Source organism: Apium graveolens, chromosome 4, assembly GCF_009905375.1.
Source record: "Apium graveolens cultivar Ventura chromosome 4, ASM990537v1, whole genome shotgun sequence".
NCBI lineage: Eukaryota > Viridiplantae > Streptophyta > Magnoliopsida > Apiales > Apiaceae > Apium > Apium graveolens.
The window spans coordinates 238,308,961-238,329,154 of NC_133650.1; the positions used below are offsets into that span (position 1 = coordinate 238,308,961).

General features: G+C 33.7%; 1 protein-coding gene across 2 annotated transcripts; it reads right to left on the reverse strand.

Moving 5' to 3' along the window:
- Nucleotides 1–8,695: 8,695 nt before the first annotated feature.
- Nucleotides 8,696–19,755, reverse strand: LOC141720716 (endoribonuclease YBEY, chloroplastic). 2 transcript variants are annotated; one of them, XM_074523309.1, is made up of 13 exons: nt 19,330–19,755; nt 16,770–17,021; nt 16,600–16,695; nt 15,770–15,950; nt 15,265–15,333; nt 15,076–15,176; nt 14,880–14,972; nt 13,589–13,660; nt 12,280–12,399; nt 12,139–12,189; nt 11,291–11,479; nt 9,236–9,462; nt 8,696–9,102 (listed from the first exon to the last, which is right to left on the reverse strand). In XM_074523309.1, exons 1-12 carry the CDS (start codon nt 19,666–19,668, stop codon nt 9,295–9,297), a joined length of 1,731 nt encoding a protein of 576 aa, XP_074379410.1. In that variant the 5' UTR covers nt 19,669–19,755; the 3' UTR covers nt 8,696–9,102; nt 9,236–9,294. The 2 variants fall into 2 exon arrangements, with proteins under 2 accessions (XP_074379410.1, XP_074379411.1); XM_074523310.1 differs by having other exon boundaries at nt 16,770–17,011; nt 19,330–19,469.
- Between the last annotated feature and the right edge of the window lie 439 nt (nt 19,756–20,194).

Sequence of the window (20,194 nt, forward strand, 5' to 3'; positions counted from 1 at the left end):
TACGAATGGGCTGTTCCACAGAAGGTTGTTCAGTCTGAACAGGTGTTTCCACTTGATCCGTAGTAGTTTGTGCTTCTTGAACTTCATCAAGTTCAATTTTGCTCCCACTGTTTCCTTCAAGGATAAACTGCTTTTCCAAGAAGGTAGCATGTCTGGAGACAAACACCCGATGATCGGTGTAAGAGTAATACCCTAAAGTCTCTTTAGGATATCCCACAAAATTACATTTTACAGATCGAGATTCCAGCTTATCTCGGTCAACTTTCTTGACATAAGCTGGACATCCCCAAATCTTAACGTGTTTAAGACTCAGTTTCCTTTCTTTCCGTTTCTCATATGGAGTTTGAGGAACAGATTTGGAAGGCACCTTATTCAGTAAATATGTTGAGGTTTCCAATGCATAACCCCACAGGATTACTGGAAGATTCGCATAGCTCATCATGGACCGAATAATGTCTAACAAAGTTCGATTTCTCCTTTCAAATACCCCATTCAACTGTGGAGTATATGGAGGAGTCCACTGGGAGACTATACCATTTTCTTTGAGATAAGCTAAAAACTCTCCATTCAAGTATTCACCACCTCGATCTGATCGAAGAGTTATAATACTATGTTTGGTTTGTTTCTCCACTTCATACTTATATTCTTTGAACTTTTCAAAGGCTTTAGACTTGTGTTTCATCAAATACACATATGTAAATCTAGATCGATCATCTATGAAAGCAATGAAGTATGAAAATCCACCCATTGCTTGCATAGACATTGGTCCACATACATCTGTGTGTACCAATCCTAGCAAATCTGCAGCCCTCTCTCCATGTCCACTAAATAGCGATTTGATCATTTTACCCAATAGACAAGACTCGCATATAGGATATGATTCAAAATCAAAGGGGTCAAGTAACTCTTCCTTATGCAATGTCCGCAGTCTATTTTCACTAATATGACCAAGTCCGCAGTGCCACAAGAAAGTGAGATTTTCATCATCCCTTTTTCTTTTATTAGTATGTTCAATTTGTAGTAAATTATGCTCTACCTCACATACATACAGACCATTGTTTAAAATACCACTTCCATAAAGAACGTTATCTCTAAGAATTGAACATTTATTATTCTGAATAACAAACGAAAATCCAGCCAAGTCTAACGTGGAATAGAAATAATATTCCTCACAATCGAGGGAACAAAATAACAATTATTTAGAACAATAGTCTTGCCCGTAGGCATATGTAAATGAAATGATCCTACAGCTTCAGCAGCAACTCTTGCTCCATTTCCCATCCGTAGAATCACCTCCTTTTCTTCAAGAGTCCTACTTCTCCTTAGTCCCTGTAACGAATTGCAAATATGAGAACCACAGGCGGTATCTAATACCCAAGTAGAAATTTGACTTAGTGACATATTAACTTCGATCATGCACATACCTGAATCAGAAGCGGTAGTCTCACTACCCTTCTTCTTCTTCTTCAATTCTGCAAGGTAAACCTTGCAGCTCCTCTTCCAGTGCCCCACCTTATTACAGTGAAAGCAAACAGCTTTGCTCTTGGGGTCTTCAGCTTTTGGTGGAACCGGCTTTTTCTCACCTACTTTCTTTTTTTTGGAAGGGTTCTTCTTCCTTTTCTTAGGATTGGAACCTTCACCAATTAGAAGAATAGAACTCTTCTTGGGGGAAAATTCGTTTCTGCAGTCTTCAACATGTTGTGGAGTTCAGGCAGGCTGACATCCAGCTTATTCATGTGAAAGTTAACAACAAACTCGAGAACGAACTCGGAAGTGATTGTAAGACCAAGTCTTGGCTCAGCTCCCCATCCATGGCAAAACCAAGTTGTCCAAGACGTTCAATCAAATTGATCATCTTAAGTACATGGTCATTCACAGATGATCCCTCAGACATCCTACAACCGAACAGTTCCTTCGATATCTCATATCGAGCTGTCCTCTCTGCCACATCATACAACTCTTGTAGATGCATAAGGATAGTGTGAGCATCCATATGCTCATGTTGCTTCTGTAGCTCAATGTTCATGGAAGCTAGCATGATGCATTGAGCAACATTTACATCATCTATCCACTTACGATACACAACATGTTCATCATTATGTGCATCGCTAGCAGGTTCAGTAGGCATAGGTGAGTCAAGCACATATTCCAGCTTCTCAACCCTGAGAACAATTCTCAAGTTTCGAAGCCAGTCAGCAAAATTAGGACCAGTCAACTTGGGAACATCTAGTATACTCCGGAGTGATAGTGCAGAAGACATAACGAATATAGTAAATCTGTAAATAATGAACACATAACAACACTTACCAAATATTTAATTTCATTTCAAGACACTACATGAATCGGGTCTTTATTCATAAGTGGCTCCCACTAGTTTATCTAATTTATACAACCCCTAAGTGAAAATTAAGCATTCATAATGCTAGTGGGAATAGGGATCCTACATTCCATCACACAACCTCGGCTGTAGCACGAAACGTCATGTGATGTTCAATAGGAAGACAACTCTTGTCAATTACATCTTATGTTATTCCCTAATAAAACTTTAGCCTCTTGAATAATTGAGTCACGGCTGTAGCACGACAAACTCAATATTCTAAGTCAAGTCTAACCCAACATTTCGTACAATTGAATCAGTCTCCAACGGCCCACGGCTGTAGCACGTAACGACCTTTAGATTCTATTTCAATGTACACATCTCTATGTAATAGACAAGTATTTCTTATTTCGAAATCAAAGCCCTCGGCTGTAGCACGAAACGACAATGATTTAAAAATAAGAACCACTTTCTACCATGTTGGAAGGCTATGACCGACACAAGCCCGTTGTGTCATTGGCCAATTACTACTTGATATTATTTAATATTAGAGGGATTATATTATGTTACAATCATAATCATATTATAAAGAGATTCTTCCTTTTAAATTAAATATTTCAAATCAATAATCGATAATCAGATGATTCCCAGATCGGGGGGAACATTGTCAAGAAGCGTCACTTAATACCCCTTTCTTACAGATAGAAATCTGCTTTTGACAGAATCATCCTTTCTCTCAATATTGAAAATTCATATTTAATTACGTGTTTCATAAATACAAGAATCTCATGATTGTATTCATAATATTATTGTTAAGGCAAGAAACGATTCATATTCTAGATTTTCTAGAGCACGCCTTATATTGATTTAAGTTCACCTAAATCTATCATCGCATGGTAAACATAAGCATATATCTCATATATAAAATTAAATAAAAAAGTAAATGTAAAGTGCAATAAAATAAATGTGTTTGGTTATGGCCCCATCCTATGTGATCTTTATCAAGCTCATGATAAAGATCAAGGTCAATCTAATATGGTGATGGAAATAAATACAACTACTTATTACATAAGTCTTCTTCTTTGTTTAGACTTCATGTATGCCTCGTCTTCTTCTTTGTATCATCTCCATTGGATAGCCTTCTTGAGTCTTCAATTACATTACATAGATTGAAAGTAAAACTAATCTAATGAACTTACAAGAATAACTCGAGTTACATTCGAGATTTATGATTACAAAGATTGACGACATGCAAGTCGTATTTAAAACCAAAACCAAAACCATTACACTAAGGTCGAAAGGCCATAACCATCCACCATGCTCATACAACACATAAAAGCATTTTAAAACACATAATCTGATCTTAACATATCATATTATCCATGATCTAATCATAAAAAAAAATATGACAAAAATCAGAATCAAATCAGAAAAACAAGAATTACTGTTTATGGGCAGTAAATGACGTCAAACGCCTTACAGACGAGTCGTTGATAGCTTTATCTATCAGTTTTGTTCAGACACTCGTTTACCTATGAAATAGGGTATTCGTTTGCGTAAATCGGACACCAGACCCAGATTTCAGCAAATCTGCAGCAGCCAATTCAGAATCCGTATATAATATGATTCTCATAATTAGAACAAACATAAATCATGTATATATCAGTATATATACAGATTACATAATCATCTTATGATTATACAACTCACATGAATATCATATATTCAAAACCATACATATATAAGCATATTATATCAACATCAAATCATGGCGAATCACGTACATGCTCATATATCGAAAACAGTTAAACACATAAACGAATTAAAAACTTTTCGCAAGTAGCTCTGATGCCATTGAAGGGTTTTTAGCACATAAACGCAACGAAAACGTAAATTTAAATCTTAAAAAAAACCCGAAACCCTCCGCAGGATCCATGCGAAAAATAATATTTAATTCGTAGTTCAGTATGTTTACCTTAAGAAGCTTTACGTTAATGGAAATATGAAGGTCTTTAATAGCGATCCAAGAATGATGAACGGAAATCCCTAGCAGCTGCTCCTCAAGTGTGAAGCACTCCACCGGTATCCACCAAGAGTACAATGTGATGGAGGAGGAAGAGGTTGAGAGAATTAGTTGCATCCCTCTTGTTCTACTTTAGAATTAGGGTTAATTATTTGGGTTAAGGTAAATAGGGTTTATAATAGTATATTTATAGGCAAAATTTTCAGCTGAAAATTTTCCATAAAATATTATTAGTATTAACCCATTAATTGATTATTCTTATTAACCAATTAACTAATAATTAAAACACCTTTTAATCATTAATCCCTTTTCTAAACACTTTAGAAAAATAATTCTCTCACTTGATTTAATTTCCAAAATTAAATTCTTAATTAATAATATTAAGAATTAATTAAATCTCATTTAATCAATTATTAAATCTGCTAATTAATTATTTATTTCACAAATAAATAATTACCAGCCATTATTAATTAATTCCTCCACCATTAAATCATTCTCTTTTATGGTGTGACCCTGTAGGTTAAATATTAAGCCGGTAGTAGAAATAAATAATAATAAAACTATTTTATCATTATTTATATAAATTCTCTAATTCATTAAATATGATTAATTAATAAATTAATCATATTTATTCTACATCGTGAGGGATACTTCTCAGCATATCGCGACTATCCGGATAATACGAATTCACTGCTTAGAATTCCAAGAACCTATTCAGTGAGTAGTTACCGTACAATCAATTCCTCCTACCCTACAATGTCACGATTAAATACAAGGCATGGAACTTGTGTCAAGCCTATCTTATTTAATCATTTGCTTTCCCATTCACTATGCTTAGTTCTATTTAATGTAAATTAGAAACTCCTTTCTAATTTCATTCACTCTGGCCAGAGATTCCTGAACTAGCATAAATGGATCAGCATTGAACATTCTCTTCCTTCACTGGAAGGGGTAGATCCTTTATTGATCATACACTATCTTCGTGTACAAATTCCTATACCCAGTAGAGCCCTTATAATTGTCCCTGGAGACTAAGAACTAAACCAAAACATAGTTCAGTGTACACAAGATGACTATGATGACTTCAAGTCTAAGGATACTTGTACAACTATCACTATGTGAACAACTGTTGACACATGAGTGAACTCCATCAGTTGTTCAGCTGTGTGAGTCATGTTTAGTGAACTTATTCTATAATAAGCACCTACATACTAGCTATAGTGTCACCACACAAATGTCTATGAGAACAGACATCCTTCATAATGAAGCAAGCATAGTATGTACCGATCTTTGCGGATTACTAATTACCAGTTAGTATTCCTACGACCAGGAAATATTTAAGTTTACAGTTATCATCTTTTAGGTCTCATTATTATGATCTCATCATAATCCATAAAAAGCTTTACTCTAAACTATGGTATATCTTATATAAACACTTAAATAGATAAAGCCCGCAATAAAACCAAAACAAGTCTTTTATTAATATCAATGAAATCAAAACAGATTACATAAAAGTTATTCCTAAATCATCATACATGATTGGACTTAGGACACATCTCTTTCAGCTGCCACTACAGAACAAGTAAATCAGCTCAAGACTGAGATTAAGGGCTTGAAAGACATTATGCTCAACTTCATGTCTGCTGCAAAACCCTCTGCTTCCCAGTAAAATGCAGATTTAGAGACTGGACTGGATGACTTGGTTAATGTTGCTGGAGATATGGAAAATCAAGATCAGCAAGATGCTTATTTTTCTCCAAAGGAGGATGCTGTTAACACTTCTGATCAGCCCTCAGCCTGAATCTTTTTGATGTTTTAAGGGGGATAAATTTAGGAGATTTCTTTAAAGACTTGCTTATGACTTGGTTTCTGTTAGCTTATGTTTTTCTTTATGTTTGCTACTTGGATTATGATGTTGGTACTTGGTTTATGTTGGCTGTTATTTAAGACTTAATTTGCTTTTGTTTTTTTAAGAATTGGTGATATAATGCTGCTATGATAGTTATATTGGATATGCACGTGTTTTATATAAAACTTATTTAATTGCAGTAATAGGTTATCAAGTTTGAGATATGCATAGATTTAGGGGGAGTTTTATAATTCTCCTAAATGTGTGTAATCATCAAAAAGGGGGAGATTGTAACTCCTTAGTTTTGATGATCACAAAACAACAAGCCATCATGTTGGTATTTGAGAATGTTTGCAAGATATATCAGTTTAATGCCTTTGCTGTTTAAGTATCATGACAGCAAGCTGTCATACGACAATAATCTATCTCAGCAAGCTATGATCACAATTTTCAGAATAACAGCAAGCCAAGATGGACAGTCCAGAATCAACATGGAAGTCGATTTTAAAGGAGAAAATTCAGGAATTTCTTTTAGTAAATTGTAAGGACTTCTCTATTATATTATACGTATTTTATATATAATAGAGCTCTGTTATAAAATGTTTTCTAGCTTTAAAACAATTCCTAATTTGTAGGAGTTTGTTTTCTTTTCAAACTCTATCTCCTACAAACCTGTTTAAAACGTTTTATACTCTTTCAAAATAGAAGAGATTTTTTCTGATCGTTTTTCTTTCTTTCTCGCTTCTATCAAACGGATACCTGAACGTTGAAAATCATCATAATTAATTTAAACGTTAGAATTGGATTCTAACCGTTTTAATTTGTTGAGATTGTTTTGAACGTTAGTGTATGTTTATATATGAGGTTACTTGCAGTTTTTATGATGTAATAGTTGCAGCAAGAACACTCTCAACTCACTGAACTTTATTGATTCTAAAATACTCTCGAGCTCTTAATTATATATACACGTTATATCTTAGAGAGTCTATAGTTTGAGTTGTAATCACTTTATCATTCGATTTGTATTGTTCAATTTGTATTGATTAGTTGCTGGATAGTTGGCTAGGGAAACAAGGGTTTGGTGAACTAGTGCTAGAGAAGTTTGTACTACGGGATAATATAGTACATAGAGGGCAGGTTCAGAAACAAGATTTCAGCAAGCCATTATCAGCAGCTGGGATAAAGGGAGATATATTATAGTATCTTGTAATTGTTAACTTATTGTGATTCAATAATATATTTTCTTACCAAGTTGGTTAGGGACCAGGACGTAGAGTATAGGGGATTATGGGTCGAACCTGTCTAAAATCCGTGTGTGTTCTTATTACTTTTCTGTATACTATTTTCTGCAATGTATTTAGTCATCTCAGCTTACTATCATTGTCAGATTATTGAACTTTTTATAAAATCTCAGTAAGCTATTATCGAGTAAAATTTAAAATGAATCTTAATTAACCATAATCACCTATTCACCCCCTCTAAGTGTATTTTCATTAGGAACATTTTTTAAAAATATAGCATTTCTCATCAAAATATTAGTATAGGAAGTGTTAATTCGTATTTCAAAATAAGACAGTTGTATCAAATTTTCAAAAAAAAAAAAGAAAAAAAAACTGTTGTATCAAATGTTATTTCTATTTAATGTTTGTATGGTGCATTCTATTCACTTCATCGAACAGTTTGATATTGAAGTAAAAACACGAGACCTGACTCGAACTTTGTACACGAGCAAAATTTCAATATAAAAATCGAGTTTACGTGATTAAATTAAATCGAACCCGAGTATGCATCTAAGTTATACTAAAAATACACATACTTGAAAATTTGGTTAAATTTTAGCTCATCGGGGTATATCGGCTCGAATTCGATAATTTGGTTCAACTCGGTCAACATGTTATAGTTATAAATAATATTTAACAAAATTCTCCCTACGTCTGAATAATGAAAGTTGATTAAATTCTTACATATTTGATTTAAAAATTATTAAATTTGCAAATAAACCCACCACATAACCTTTAGATCTAAATATTAAATTAAAATAATATAAAACTCAATCTCACATGTTCGAAACTCTCTAATAATAAATATTTATATTATTATTTATAAATATATAAGTTCATAACAAATTTTATTCAAATATTATATAATTGTTATTTTAGTATTAATTATTTATACTATATTTTCGTTACATTAATTATAACACGAAATTGTAATTATATAAATATTAATAAAAATTCATGCTTCAGCATGGGTGTAAGCTACTTAAATTAATGGAGAAAATTAGAGATTGAACGGAAGACTTAAAAAAAATCAAGTGTGAATTTTAAAATTAATGTGACAAAAATTAACAAAATGAGTAATTCAACAAACTCTTTTACTACATATAGAGGATTTCAGTTAAATGAAAAGAATGAAAAGTTTTATCCATATTCTTTATGAACTCCTTATGTTTAGGTTAAAAAGGTGTGATCCCATTTAGAAATAGTTAAATTCAAGATCCAGAACGGGCTACAAATTATGTCAAATATTATTCCTATATTCGATTATACCAGTATGGCACGATTCTTGCATAAAAAAAATATAAATCATCATTTCCGTATTAGTCGAGCAAATTACTGTCAACACACGACTAATTGAGTAATTGGTAAAATAACTTAGAAAATAACAGATTCACAATTTTATTGCACAAGTCAAACAAATTACTGTAACTTTGCAAGGCCCATCTTGGCCCTTTCATTTGAGAAACCAGAAGCTTTTTTTTGTTAAAACCTTGTAACATTACCTTCTGTCTTCCTGGATACAATATCCCTCAGGTACCATATCTCAAAAATGAATTCATGCTTATCTTGGTTTCCATGGGAAAATAGCTCTGGGAAAGACCACTACGATTGATAACTAGTAAACTAAGAGATCCTGCAATATAGTGAAAGTGAGATGTGAGAAGACCAACAATTTTATATATATGACATGTTCTTCTGCAGTTAGAAAAAAAAAATTCTCTTGCTGTGAGAGAGAGAGAATGCTATTTGCTTGTCAGCATCATCACCTTGTAAAATGTCGTGAATTAAAAAAATAATAGGTGTATATCGCAGAACATCTACTTGCTCAGAATGCATATCGGTAGATTGCATCAGCCACTCCATCTTCATCGTTGCTGGTACCAATGATGTCAGCAACAGCTTTAGCCTTGTCGGATCCATTACTGAGAGCTACTCCTAGAGAAGCTAGCTCAAGCATCTCAACATCATTTTCCCCGTCACCTATAGCCATCACCTGATAAACAAAATTCCACAAACTTCATAACTTTATAATTGCCTACTGCCACCCCACAAAAATAAAAATAAAAAAATCAAACAGCTTTATGAGCTTCACTCATCAAGTGACATTTACTGTCCGTTTACCCTGTATTTCCACTTCCATCACTCTGTTCAAGTGACCTTTACTGCTCATTTACCCCTGTATTTCCACTTCTATCACTCATTAAAAAATAGTTCATTTTTAAATAATGAACACAAAATCTCCTGTAACACAATAGTTTCTAGGGAATTTGTTGGAACTAAGAGTCTTAATAATAATAATAATAATAATATCAAGAAGGTCTAAAAGATGAGATAGGAGATATGCCAGGCCTAAGAATTTTTGATTCAAAACCCCCCCGTAAAGGATCATTATTGCAGATATTTATAGTTTTAGAACTGCCTTCTATACTAAAACTTATGGGGGCCTTCTAGATTAGTATACAGTATTTCTTAATTTTAGGTAGAAGACACCATGTTATATCATCATCAAGACAGAGATGGGTCATCGAAGATGCCTATAAAAGATATCCAACATGCCAATCTTGACACGTACCGTACGTAAATGTAACTCTCAGAGTTCCTAGCGCCCCTTGTAAGGCTTGTTGGAAAACTTGTTGTCTTACTTGATTAATTGCTTTTTGTTGTTCACAAGAAACTCGAAATTTATCAAGACAGAGATGGGTCGTCAACTAATGTTCCCAAATCATTAAAATCCTTAGCTGGGGTTTGGTTGGTAGGAATGAAATGAAAACTAACGAAGGAAACCAGATGCATACAAGAAGGATGGAAGAGATGACAGGGGAGTACATTTTATCCAAGCGTAAGATTTTTTTTTTTAAAAAAGGTAAATAATGAGTTGAAGAAAGAAAAGACCATTCACTAGAGAGAGTGGAAGGAATGAACCTAGTACAAAGTGATGAAATGGAATAAGGTAATAACCTGACATTATGCATATATGATAAAAGTGAGTAAAGTAGCCTCAAATTTATGTCATTCTTTCCTATACGACAAACATAACCTTAGCTTCCCACAACATGTAAATCATTAGTTTCTAGAGCAAATTCTATTTGTCCAGGGAAGATAATACTTGCAAAGAAAGCCGAAAGTGTTTAGAAAAGTCACTACATGAAACTCAAATCTCCAATACATATATCTATATACTCTAATCTTTTTATATACGTGTTCTGCACTTCTGCTTACATATTAGTAGTTTGCTTTTAATTTCCTGAGGTGGTTGATTTAGTTCCTCTTTGTTCATTTCTTAATTTTTTTTTTAATTAACAATGCACAGTCGAATACCTTTCAACAATAGGATAATGATGGGCAGCAGAAGTAATAAGGAAAACTCAATTCAAATTTCAGATAAAAAATTACAAGGTTTAAAAATTTTACTCTGGAGAAATTGATGTATATTATTGTTTCATATATTAGTGGTTATACAATAGTAGTTGGTAGATATAACCAAGAAGTAAGATTAGTTTGATCATACAGCATCTTATTCTTTCATCCAACCAATTTGTTGTGATGATGTAAATATTTAAAATATTGCCAAATCACTAGTTTTAGAAGGCATCTTCGGAGGCGGCCACACAATTGTCTACCCTATCAGACAATATTTCAGCAAGTACATAAAATTTTAAAAACATAAAGCAACAAAAAAACACATGATGAAATATCATGTTCTGGGGATATGACACAGGGCCTACCATAAGTGTAACAGGTGTTAGTGCGAGTCAATTAGTATGAAGTGACAATAGCAGCCATTCAGTAAACAATATTTTACAGTACACTTGCTAACAAACCTCTTTAGCACTGACACCCAAATGATCAAGCAACATCTTTACGCCGCTCCCTTTGGAAGTTCCTAGGGGGACAATTTCCAGCATGTCATCCTGTGCCTGGACTACGGAGGCACGATTGGTTGTGACTTCTGACCAATAAGGCCGCAGTGTAGTTTTCACCCCCTCAACAGTATCTAAAAATAACACCTTCTGCAAAATTTGAAATATTGTTAAAGCTCGAGTAACAAAAGAAAACCAAACTACAAGAGGACAAGTGACTATATGTCTATTCTCCCTCTTTCCTAATATTTGTCCAATTCTCAATATCAAAGGCTGAGCAAAAAAACTGGTTCCAGATTGAAACTTACTTGAGCAAGAGTTGGCTTTTTGATGTTATAATGGCAGCCAAGTTTGGGATATTAGTTAAAGCAGAAATATAACTTGACTGCTCAATTTTTTACTACTTTTAAGTTGTGCACTTAATCAAAATAGAATGTATTAGCCGAAAAAGAAAGTAAAGTTTCTGGATATGTGCTCACTTATCAAGAGGACTTTGCTATATATAGGCTTGATGATGGTTCTAATGGGCTCATGTAAAAAGATACACATACATAATATGCTATTGAGTATGCTTAAACATCTGTCATACTTCCAAGTTCTAACATACATATTATACTCACACCACATGTTTGTTGAATGTTCCAAGCAAACTAAGAACTTGAACTTTTGATTTTACAAAGGTTAAATATTTACAATCCCTAGGGTTTCGTCCCACTTGCCACTACTTCATTAGTTCTAGGTTCTAGCTATCTTGTGGTGTTTATTAATGTAATTTGATATGCGTTGACAATAAAACATTTGTAAGATACCTGTATGTCACCGCTAGCCAAGAGATGCTCCACAGAAGGCATGATCTCTGCCTATTAAAAGATGGTATGAAATATGTAAAGAACACCTAGCAAACAAGTACAATGGTTATCCTACCAGAAAACAACTAAAGAGCAAGGCACCTTTGGCTCCTGATATACAGTATGAAGTGAGTCCACAAGAGGGTGATCTACTAATGTTAAGCAACGGTCCTGGCTGAATGCAATAAGTGGAACTTTATGCTCAACAGAATAGAGAAATGCCTGCACTTATAGAAGATTAAAGACACCGTTATATATAATAAAGAAACCAACAACACTAATATTGTTACTGCAATCATATCTAGTATTTCTCATGCAATAGGAATCAGGATTTACTATAGTTTAAACCCTCAAGGCCTCAACAGGGGGGGGGGTCTTAATCGGAAACTATACACTTTATTAAATCAAAAACATAATTAAAACTCATGGAGTAACATATAGTATATCCAGAAATAAAGAATTTCCATATCATCATCCAATGAGCTTACATACCATCCTGATTATATAATTTATAATACAAAGGGGATACAATTTTTCCTAATTTTTTATAGAACAGGCAAAAAATTTGACCGCAGGTTCTATTTTAATTTGGTTTGCTCTGAATAAAAAATAGAGAATATAATACAATAAGGATGGGGAATGCACAGCTGAAGCCTGAAGGGACTGGTATAAAAACAACTAAGATGTGCTTGATGCATGCCACCCCAACATATGATAAATACCAGAATTAAGCAACATGCATACAACATTCCAATGTCAGATAATTAACAAAGTCTTGCATCGGGATGATCAATTTACTGCACGGAAATAGAGGACCCCCAAAAGGGCACTACAATAAGAATGGGGAGTGCAAAAATGAAGGGCTGCATGGAAATTGTATAAAAAAACTAAAATGTGTTTGATGCATATAGGTAAGTGCGCCAACCAGTTGAATGTGTGATAAAATCAGAAGCAAGCAACCCCATTCATATATTGAATAATTAGCAAAGTCTTGCATTAGGATGATCAGCTTACTCCATGAAAAGCAAGAACCCCAAAAGGGCACTACAATAAGATTGGAGAATGAACAGCTGAAGGGCTACACGGATATAGTATTAAAAAAACTAAGTGTTTAATGCATACATGTTAGCATGTCACCCACCTTATTATATGCTAGAATTACAATTACGCAACACACACACAACCCTCAAAATTAGGATGATCAGATTATGCCATGGAAAGAACCCCAAAAGGGCACTACATTTACCAAAATTAAGGATTAATCACAACCCTCAAATCTAGAGGTTTCATTCTTATCAGCTCACTAAGAAATCAACAGTTTACTAATATAATTTTAAGAACACAAGCGATCTATGGTCCTGTGAAGGATGGTCTTAAAAGATTATCGCAAAGAAAACAGAAAAGGAATTACCTCTCTGCATACATCAGGATCTAAATTCCTTCTACAAATCTCACGGCCTTGTCTACCATAAACAAGCAATCCCTGAAATACAATGGCAAATTAGGATGAGATCAAATCTAGATAATCAACTAATGCATAAGAAATTTATTGAATGCAAAATGATAAATACAAAGCTAATATGATGCAGGAAAGGTGTCTCAAGATGATTACTTGTTAGGATATAAAAATTGATGTAGGATATATATTTAGATGACACGTAATCAATCAAGATTTCGATCAATCTGCAATCATGGATCCTAATCGACTATGTTTTAATTGTTGGCTGCTCTTTCTAAAGCTGATAAAGACCTCTTATCTTATGTATCACTTTTATTGGGCAGTAATAGATACCTTGTCACACAGTGATCGTTCTTCTTTTCTAAATTTCTCAACAAATATGCAAGCAAAAATATCAATTTATATAGGCTAGCTAAGATATTTAAAATTAATAGATATTCTTTCTTTTTTAAAATCTTTTACTTGAAAGTGAAAAGCTGTTAGATATGCAATAGAACATTACACAACTTAAAAGCTTAGTAGATTGACCTTTTGAGGCAAAGTTGATCTCACCACTTCAACAGTTATATTAAAACTTAAAATTTTAGTAGTAAAAGTCCGTATCATCTGTGGATCTCCATTTGTCATAACTTACTGATTTTAATTTACATGTTTTCTGTATGACTAAAGCATTCAAAATTAAAAAAGGACAGAGTTCGGTATCCTTTGTCAAAAAATAATTAGCTCCTGTCTGAGAATAACAGTTAGGTAACCATAGAACCAGTAAAGAGCACTATAACTCTGAAAAGAGGACTGTACAGTGCATTTGAATTTTGAAGAAGAAACGGGAAGCTACAGTTTTGAAAAGTCTTCCTACCAGGTTAGAGGAGTTTGAACAGTTTTTAAGGTAAAATCCTGATTTTTTCACAAGGAATTCCTAAAAAAACAAGTTAGGCGTACAGTCCCAAAGTCTGATTCGTTATGACTCGACAGTTCACTTGCTATTAAGTAGAACTCTGATTATTGTATATTATAAATATCATTTAGGTTTCTTTCAACATAAAATACTGAAAGCGATTATAATAAATGACAAACCTTTTCTAAATAAAATTAAACATTATCTAGGATTATTAAACTGGCCTTAATATCTTGTGAGACTGCAAAATTAGAAAAGTTTTTTAATTTAATCTGATGCTAGTAGAGTATATGGTAAATTTTTAGCAGCAGACGTTCTCGAAGACAAAGTACAGCACATAGAACAAACCTGTACAAAAACACCGGGAGAAGAGTCTGAAACAATGCCACCATCTCCTGCCAAATCTACCATTTTCAAAAGACTGATGACAGCTGGGCGGGTCTGTTAAAATTTTACTCTATGATTAACATCCTGAACTGCTTAAAGAGTGGACAAGGAGGAAAGAAAAAAAAAATAGAAGAAGGATAGTAAATCATATGCTTACTTTTCCTGTGGCTATCACCACCCTTACACCCCTTGATATAACCTCTCTCAAAGCTTCTGCCGTTGCTTCACTAATTCGACTTTTGCTGTTAAGCAGTGTTCCTGGCATTTTAAATACTCACTTATAAAGCACTGAGATTTAATAAAAACAAATTAAGTCAGTGTAAAGAATCAAATAAAGTATACTCACCATCCACGTCACAAAAGATATGACTAAACTTTGGTCTGTAGAACCGAAGACTGCCTTCTTTCTTTCTGTCTTTAAACAATTCACTAGTTACAAACCTATGAAATATCCAGATCTACGAAATAGCAAAAGCAGCTAACAAATTGATAGCAGGATACCATCAAGAAAAAATGGTGCCAAAACGAAAAAGATATATATAGTTTTCAAGGGCTAATGACAAAAACTTGGGAAGAAGATATACATTGATTTCAAGGGCTAATGACAAAAAACTTCCTCAAGGTGTCTTTAATAACAAATTGAAATAATAGGGGGGAGAATCAAATTTTAAATATGAGGGAAAAGATTGGTGGGTAATGAAATTTAATGGTCTCTGAAGAAGGGATTAGAGTATGAACTTTGCCAATGTGGATATAGTTTCATCACAATCACCTTAAATGAAGATTATTAAAATAAAAGTACAAACGGAAACAAATTGATTCTTATAATCTTTTAACAAGATAAACATTACCAGTTGAAACATCTATATGAGATATATCATTATCTTCATCTGCAGTATAGGCGCTCTGAATTAATCCTTTCCCTTTCCATCCTAGACTCTTCAAAAGAAGTTCCTCTTCTTTCTCCATTTCTGCTTCAGCCTCATCACTGAGCTCATGATCGAAACCCAAAAGATGTAGCAATCCATGAACCTGAAGGGATAAAGAATTTATATATTTAGTTTAAGCTGACAAGAAGAGTCTTATATCTGGCCTTCAAACTGTACCTGGTCCAAAATTTTCAGTCAGCCGGAAGGGAATCACTGAATTACACACACAGGGAGAACAGAAGAAAGAAGAGTGATTCTTATTAACCAAAAAAACACTTAAATCCGAATCTATGCCAGCGGGCAGCGGATGCTCTAGAGAGTATTAATATTTTCCTTAAGCCAAATATATATTAAACAATGAAGTATGAAACAAATGAAGACAAACATAATATTCTAATCTTTTTAAAGTCATTTTGCATGAACAGTGACTTGATGAGTATTTATTAAGAATCAGTGGCAACATATGCACCATTTGTTATCCCAGGACGAAATGGTTTAGATTTGATAATAGAAGTTTCCTTCCCAGTATTGCATATTATTTCTCATAGAAGATTGACTTATCCTCTTCCCGTCTACATTTATAAAACAATTACAAGGAACAAGTAACTTAATGTAAAGAAAAGAGAAGCATTGCTTTCAAAGTCAAGAGTCCGGATACTTTCCAAAAGAGAGGATAAAAATACTTCAGAATATTATAAGATGAACACTGAAAAGTAAAAAAAAAATTATGTCAACAAGGCTATGAAACCAACCACAAGTATGCGTATCTCATCAAGAAGAGTGTGCCCTCTTTCTGCTGCTTGCCGTGCCGCTGTCTCAACAGATATTACAATATCACCCATCATGAGCTGCAAAAGAATGAAATGTTTAAAAACAATAATTTGGGTAATGATGAGGCGAGAGACGAGTAAATTGTTCTTACTATTGGAAGCTTTAGTTCAGGAATATGTTGGGACATGGAGAGAACATCAGTTGCATGTTCCTCGCCCCTCCAGTCCTTGTTAAGTTTGCAAATAAATTCGTCATTGCAAAGAAGTACGGACAATTCAACATTTTCAAAACAACCAACATCATCAATTGCGGGATCTCTTGTTTTATACTCTGAATCTTTCAAACCATCAAATGCTACTTTCATGGCCATCGGGACATTAAGTCGTAAAACTTCTGCAATATCCTGTGCCGAGTGAGGAAAGTAAAAACATTCAACTAACTGCGTAAAGTCTACAATCTAACAAGAGTACACTCAGAGGAGAGTTATCGATTCCGATGATAGTGTCTCAATATTTACGTAGTTGCGAGATATGAAATGATGAATGATGTGAGGGCATTTCAGTAAATCAATTACTCTGGGTAACTTGAAAACCAATGTTTTCTATCATAAAATAATTAAGAAATTTAAAAAATATATTAAATTTAAAAAGTTGAAAGATATAAACTGATCTAACAGAACAAAAAAAAATTGTCTTGCTTGTGTAAAAGACAATTATCACCTGTTTATATGGTTATGATTGCAATTTAAAGATACAAATATAATATTTTTCATAAGGGTCCCTTGGCCACATGTAAATGCTTCTATAAAGCCTAATACCCGCTCCGTCCCACTCAATTGCTAACATTTGGGCCGGGCAAGGAGATAAGGAAATGTAAAGAAAAGAGAGAGAAAAAAGTGGGTTAGTGAGACCTACTAAAATTAGTGAAGAAAAATATGGTATGGTAGAAAATGTTAACAATTGGATGGAACATCCTAAAAAGGAAAGTGTTAACAATGACGGCGGGGGTAGTATTTATTTTATTGAACGAATACTTTCACACGGTGGAGTAGCAAGGAGTCAAACTCAAGGTGGGCAAAGATACACCTATCTTTTTTTCTTTTTGGTGTTCAATAAAATTTATTTTTAAGACACATTTTTGTACAAATATTATTACTAAAAATAGACATTATAAAATTCAACTATAAGAAAAACCTTGAAGCTGTAATATTATTCTTTGGTAATATCCGTCACCAGTAACAAATTTTTATAGTTTATACTTTATACTTGCCTAATACATATTGTGTATATAAAAAATCTATATGCTAAAAAACCAATAAATCACTAGATAAAATGGAACTAATCTCTTCTGTAGTTTTATATTCGCACGTAAATTCAAATAATAACACGCAAAAATAAATATAAATCATCTAAGAAACACTCGTAAAAATTCTAGGGAGTGGTAGCCCCGCCTGTTTTCACATAAAATTCTTAAGGTCTAACATATTTTTTTGACCTGCCACAGTGCTCCATGTAGCCAATGCTCAGAAAAGCGCTAGCGTATCTGAGCAGGTAAGAGGAATTTTTTTAGTACTTTGATGTGTGTAACTGTATCAAGGGGTTTCTATCTAATTTTCACCTCTATGAACATATATCTGGGTTTAGTATATCTTTGTGTAACCTCAATGGCCTAGACAGGAGGTCCAATATAGTGCAGGAAAACAAAATGCCTAGACATATTCTACTGCAGTTACAGGCTACCCAGCAGCCACAAAATATATGTAACGGTTTACACCTAATTGTGCCAAGTCAGACAGCTTGACCTACACTGCTTAATAGAAAAATGTAAGCAGAGATTACAAACAGATCAGGCAGGCTCGCTCCGTCTTGTAACTAATTATTTGTACCACAAAAGGAAGCACACCATTGGTCATAAATTCTCATAACAAAATTTTAAGCTTTTTCTCGTCAGGTAGGCATATAACTAGTAACCAAAGAATAAGAACTAAGCTGGTACTTTTTTGTTGCTAATTAGTGCCCAGTACTTCCATCCAACTTGTATATATAAATTTACCACATTTCCGTTATCCTATTTATCGAGCAGAATGTATACATCATTATGGTTACAGGTGTCTGAAGTACATTTCCTTAAAACCCAAAACATTTTTCTGCAACGTACTTCATTATGCTGGCCATTTATCACATTTTGAGGAGGCAATACATATCGGTGTGCGGGACTCAAATTTTGGGACAAAGGCACAGGACCCAGCATATATTAAATAGGTATATTAGTAAAATTCTGTAGCAAAAAATTAAACTAAAAATCAAATTAATCATGAATTTATTAAGGGCCATGTAAATAAGGCATCGTCATCTCGTCTTCTACACTTTTCTCATTTCTTTTGTTCTTAACTTTATTCTTTTTCCATGCTACTATTAACTCGAACTATAAATTGTGTCCAAGTGTCCGCCTTAAGTACAATAGCCGAAACCAAAGAACCGGAGTAACATAGGTTATAAGTACTCATTTTATCTCTTGTACATTTAGTTATTGGTGGCTATATTTGCATATCAGTTACTCACTTAATTACATCCTCTAAAAGCTCGTGAAGTATTTTCAAGTAGTTACTGTAGTCGATTTTTGGTTAGTTTCAAATTTTCATAAACCTTCACATTGTTAAATAACGATTCTAACAAACACATATAAACAAAAACACACACACACACACATACCAGAGTTTCAGGATCATCAGGCAACTGCTCTTCCACACAAATCTTAACACAAAGCTCCAACTCCTTCTGCTTACTCTTCACCGCACGCCTTCGCAGCTTTCGATATCCTCGCTGCTCCGCGAAAAATCCTTTCTTTACACCCCACTCCTCGCTGCATCTCGGCGCCTCGGTTAAAATTCGACGGCGCCGGCGAATACCGAAGAGCGAAGAAACCGAGGACGAAAATGAGACCGAGAATCTGTTAATTGAGAGAGTCGAGAGAGATTTTATGTGCGAAGATGAACGGAGTGTGGAGAGAGAGGCGATAGGAAGGACGCGTGGAAGTATACGCGCCGCCATGGACCGGAGTATGCGGCGGAGATTTTAGAGAGATTTTAGAGAGGTGACGCGAAGATTTTTTGTACGCCGCAACAAAAGCCTTGAAGATTTATAGTTTTATATATTTACTACCAAAATAATCTGTTATTTTTGAAAAAAAAAGGACAAAAATAACAATAAGTACAAAAATTTCTCTTTGCTATGATATTATTGCATGACTTTTAATTTTCTAGATATCGTTTGACATTTCACCTTTATCCCATTAATTTATACAAATTCTTGACTTTTCACTTATCAAGTAACCTATATTTTATAAGTCTATAAAAAACTTACATGTACATAGCTATAAAAAACTTACATGTACATTATCTATGTACATTATCTCGTGATATCAACAAATATAAAATTTTAAGTTTTTTCTTATTCTCTCTACTTTTATATTATATATTATAGGAGAATGATCAAATACAAACTAAAATTAAAATATAAACTAGGAACCAATCTAAGCCATTATATCTACCTAATCTAATGGTACCTCTTAAATCAC

What these genes read in the sequence shown, in the direction of transcription:
- LOC141720716 (XM_074523309.1), bottom strand. Translation starts at nt 19,668, where the DNA reads ATGGCGGCGCGTATACTTCCACGCGTCCTTCCTATCGCCTCTCTCTCC. An exon ending in ATGAGATACGCATACTTGTG is followed by an intron (nt 15,951 to 16,599) that starts GTTGGTTTCATA and finishes TTATCCCTTCAG; the next exon opens with GTTCATGGATTGCTACATCT. An exon ending in TGGTGATAGCCACAGGAAAA is followed by an intron (nt 14,973 to 15,075) that starts GTAAGCATATGA and finishes AAATTTTAACAG; the next exon opens with ACCCGCCCAGCTGTCATCAG.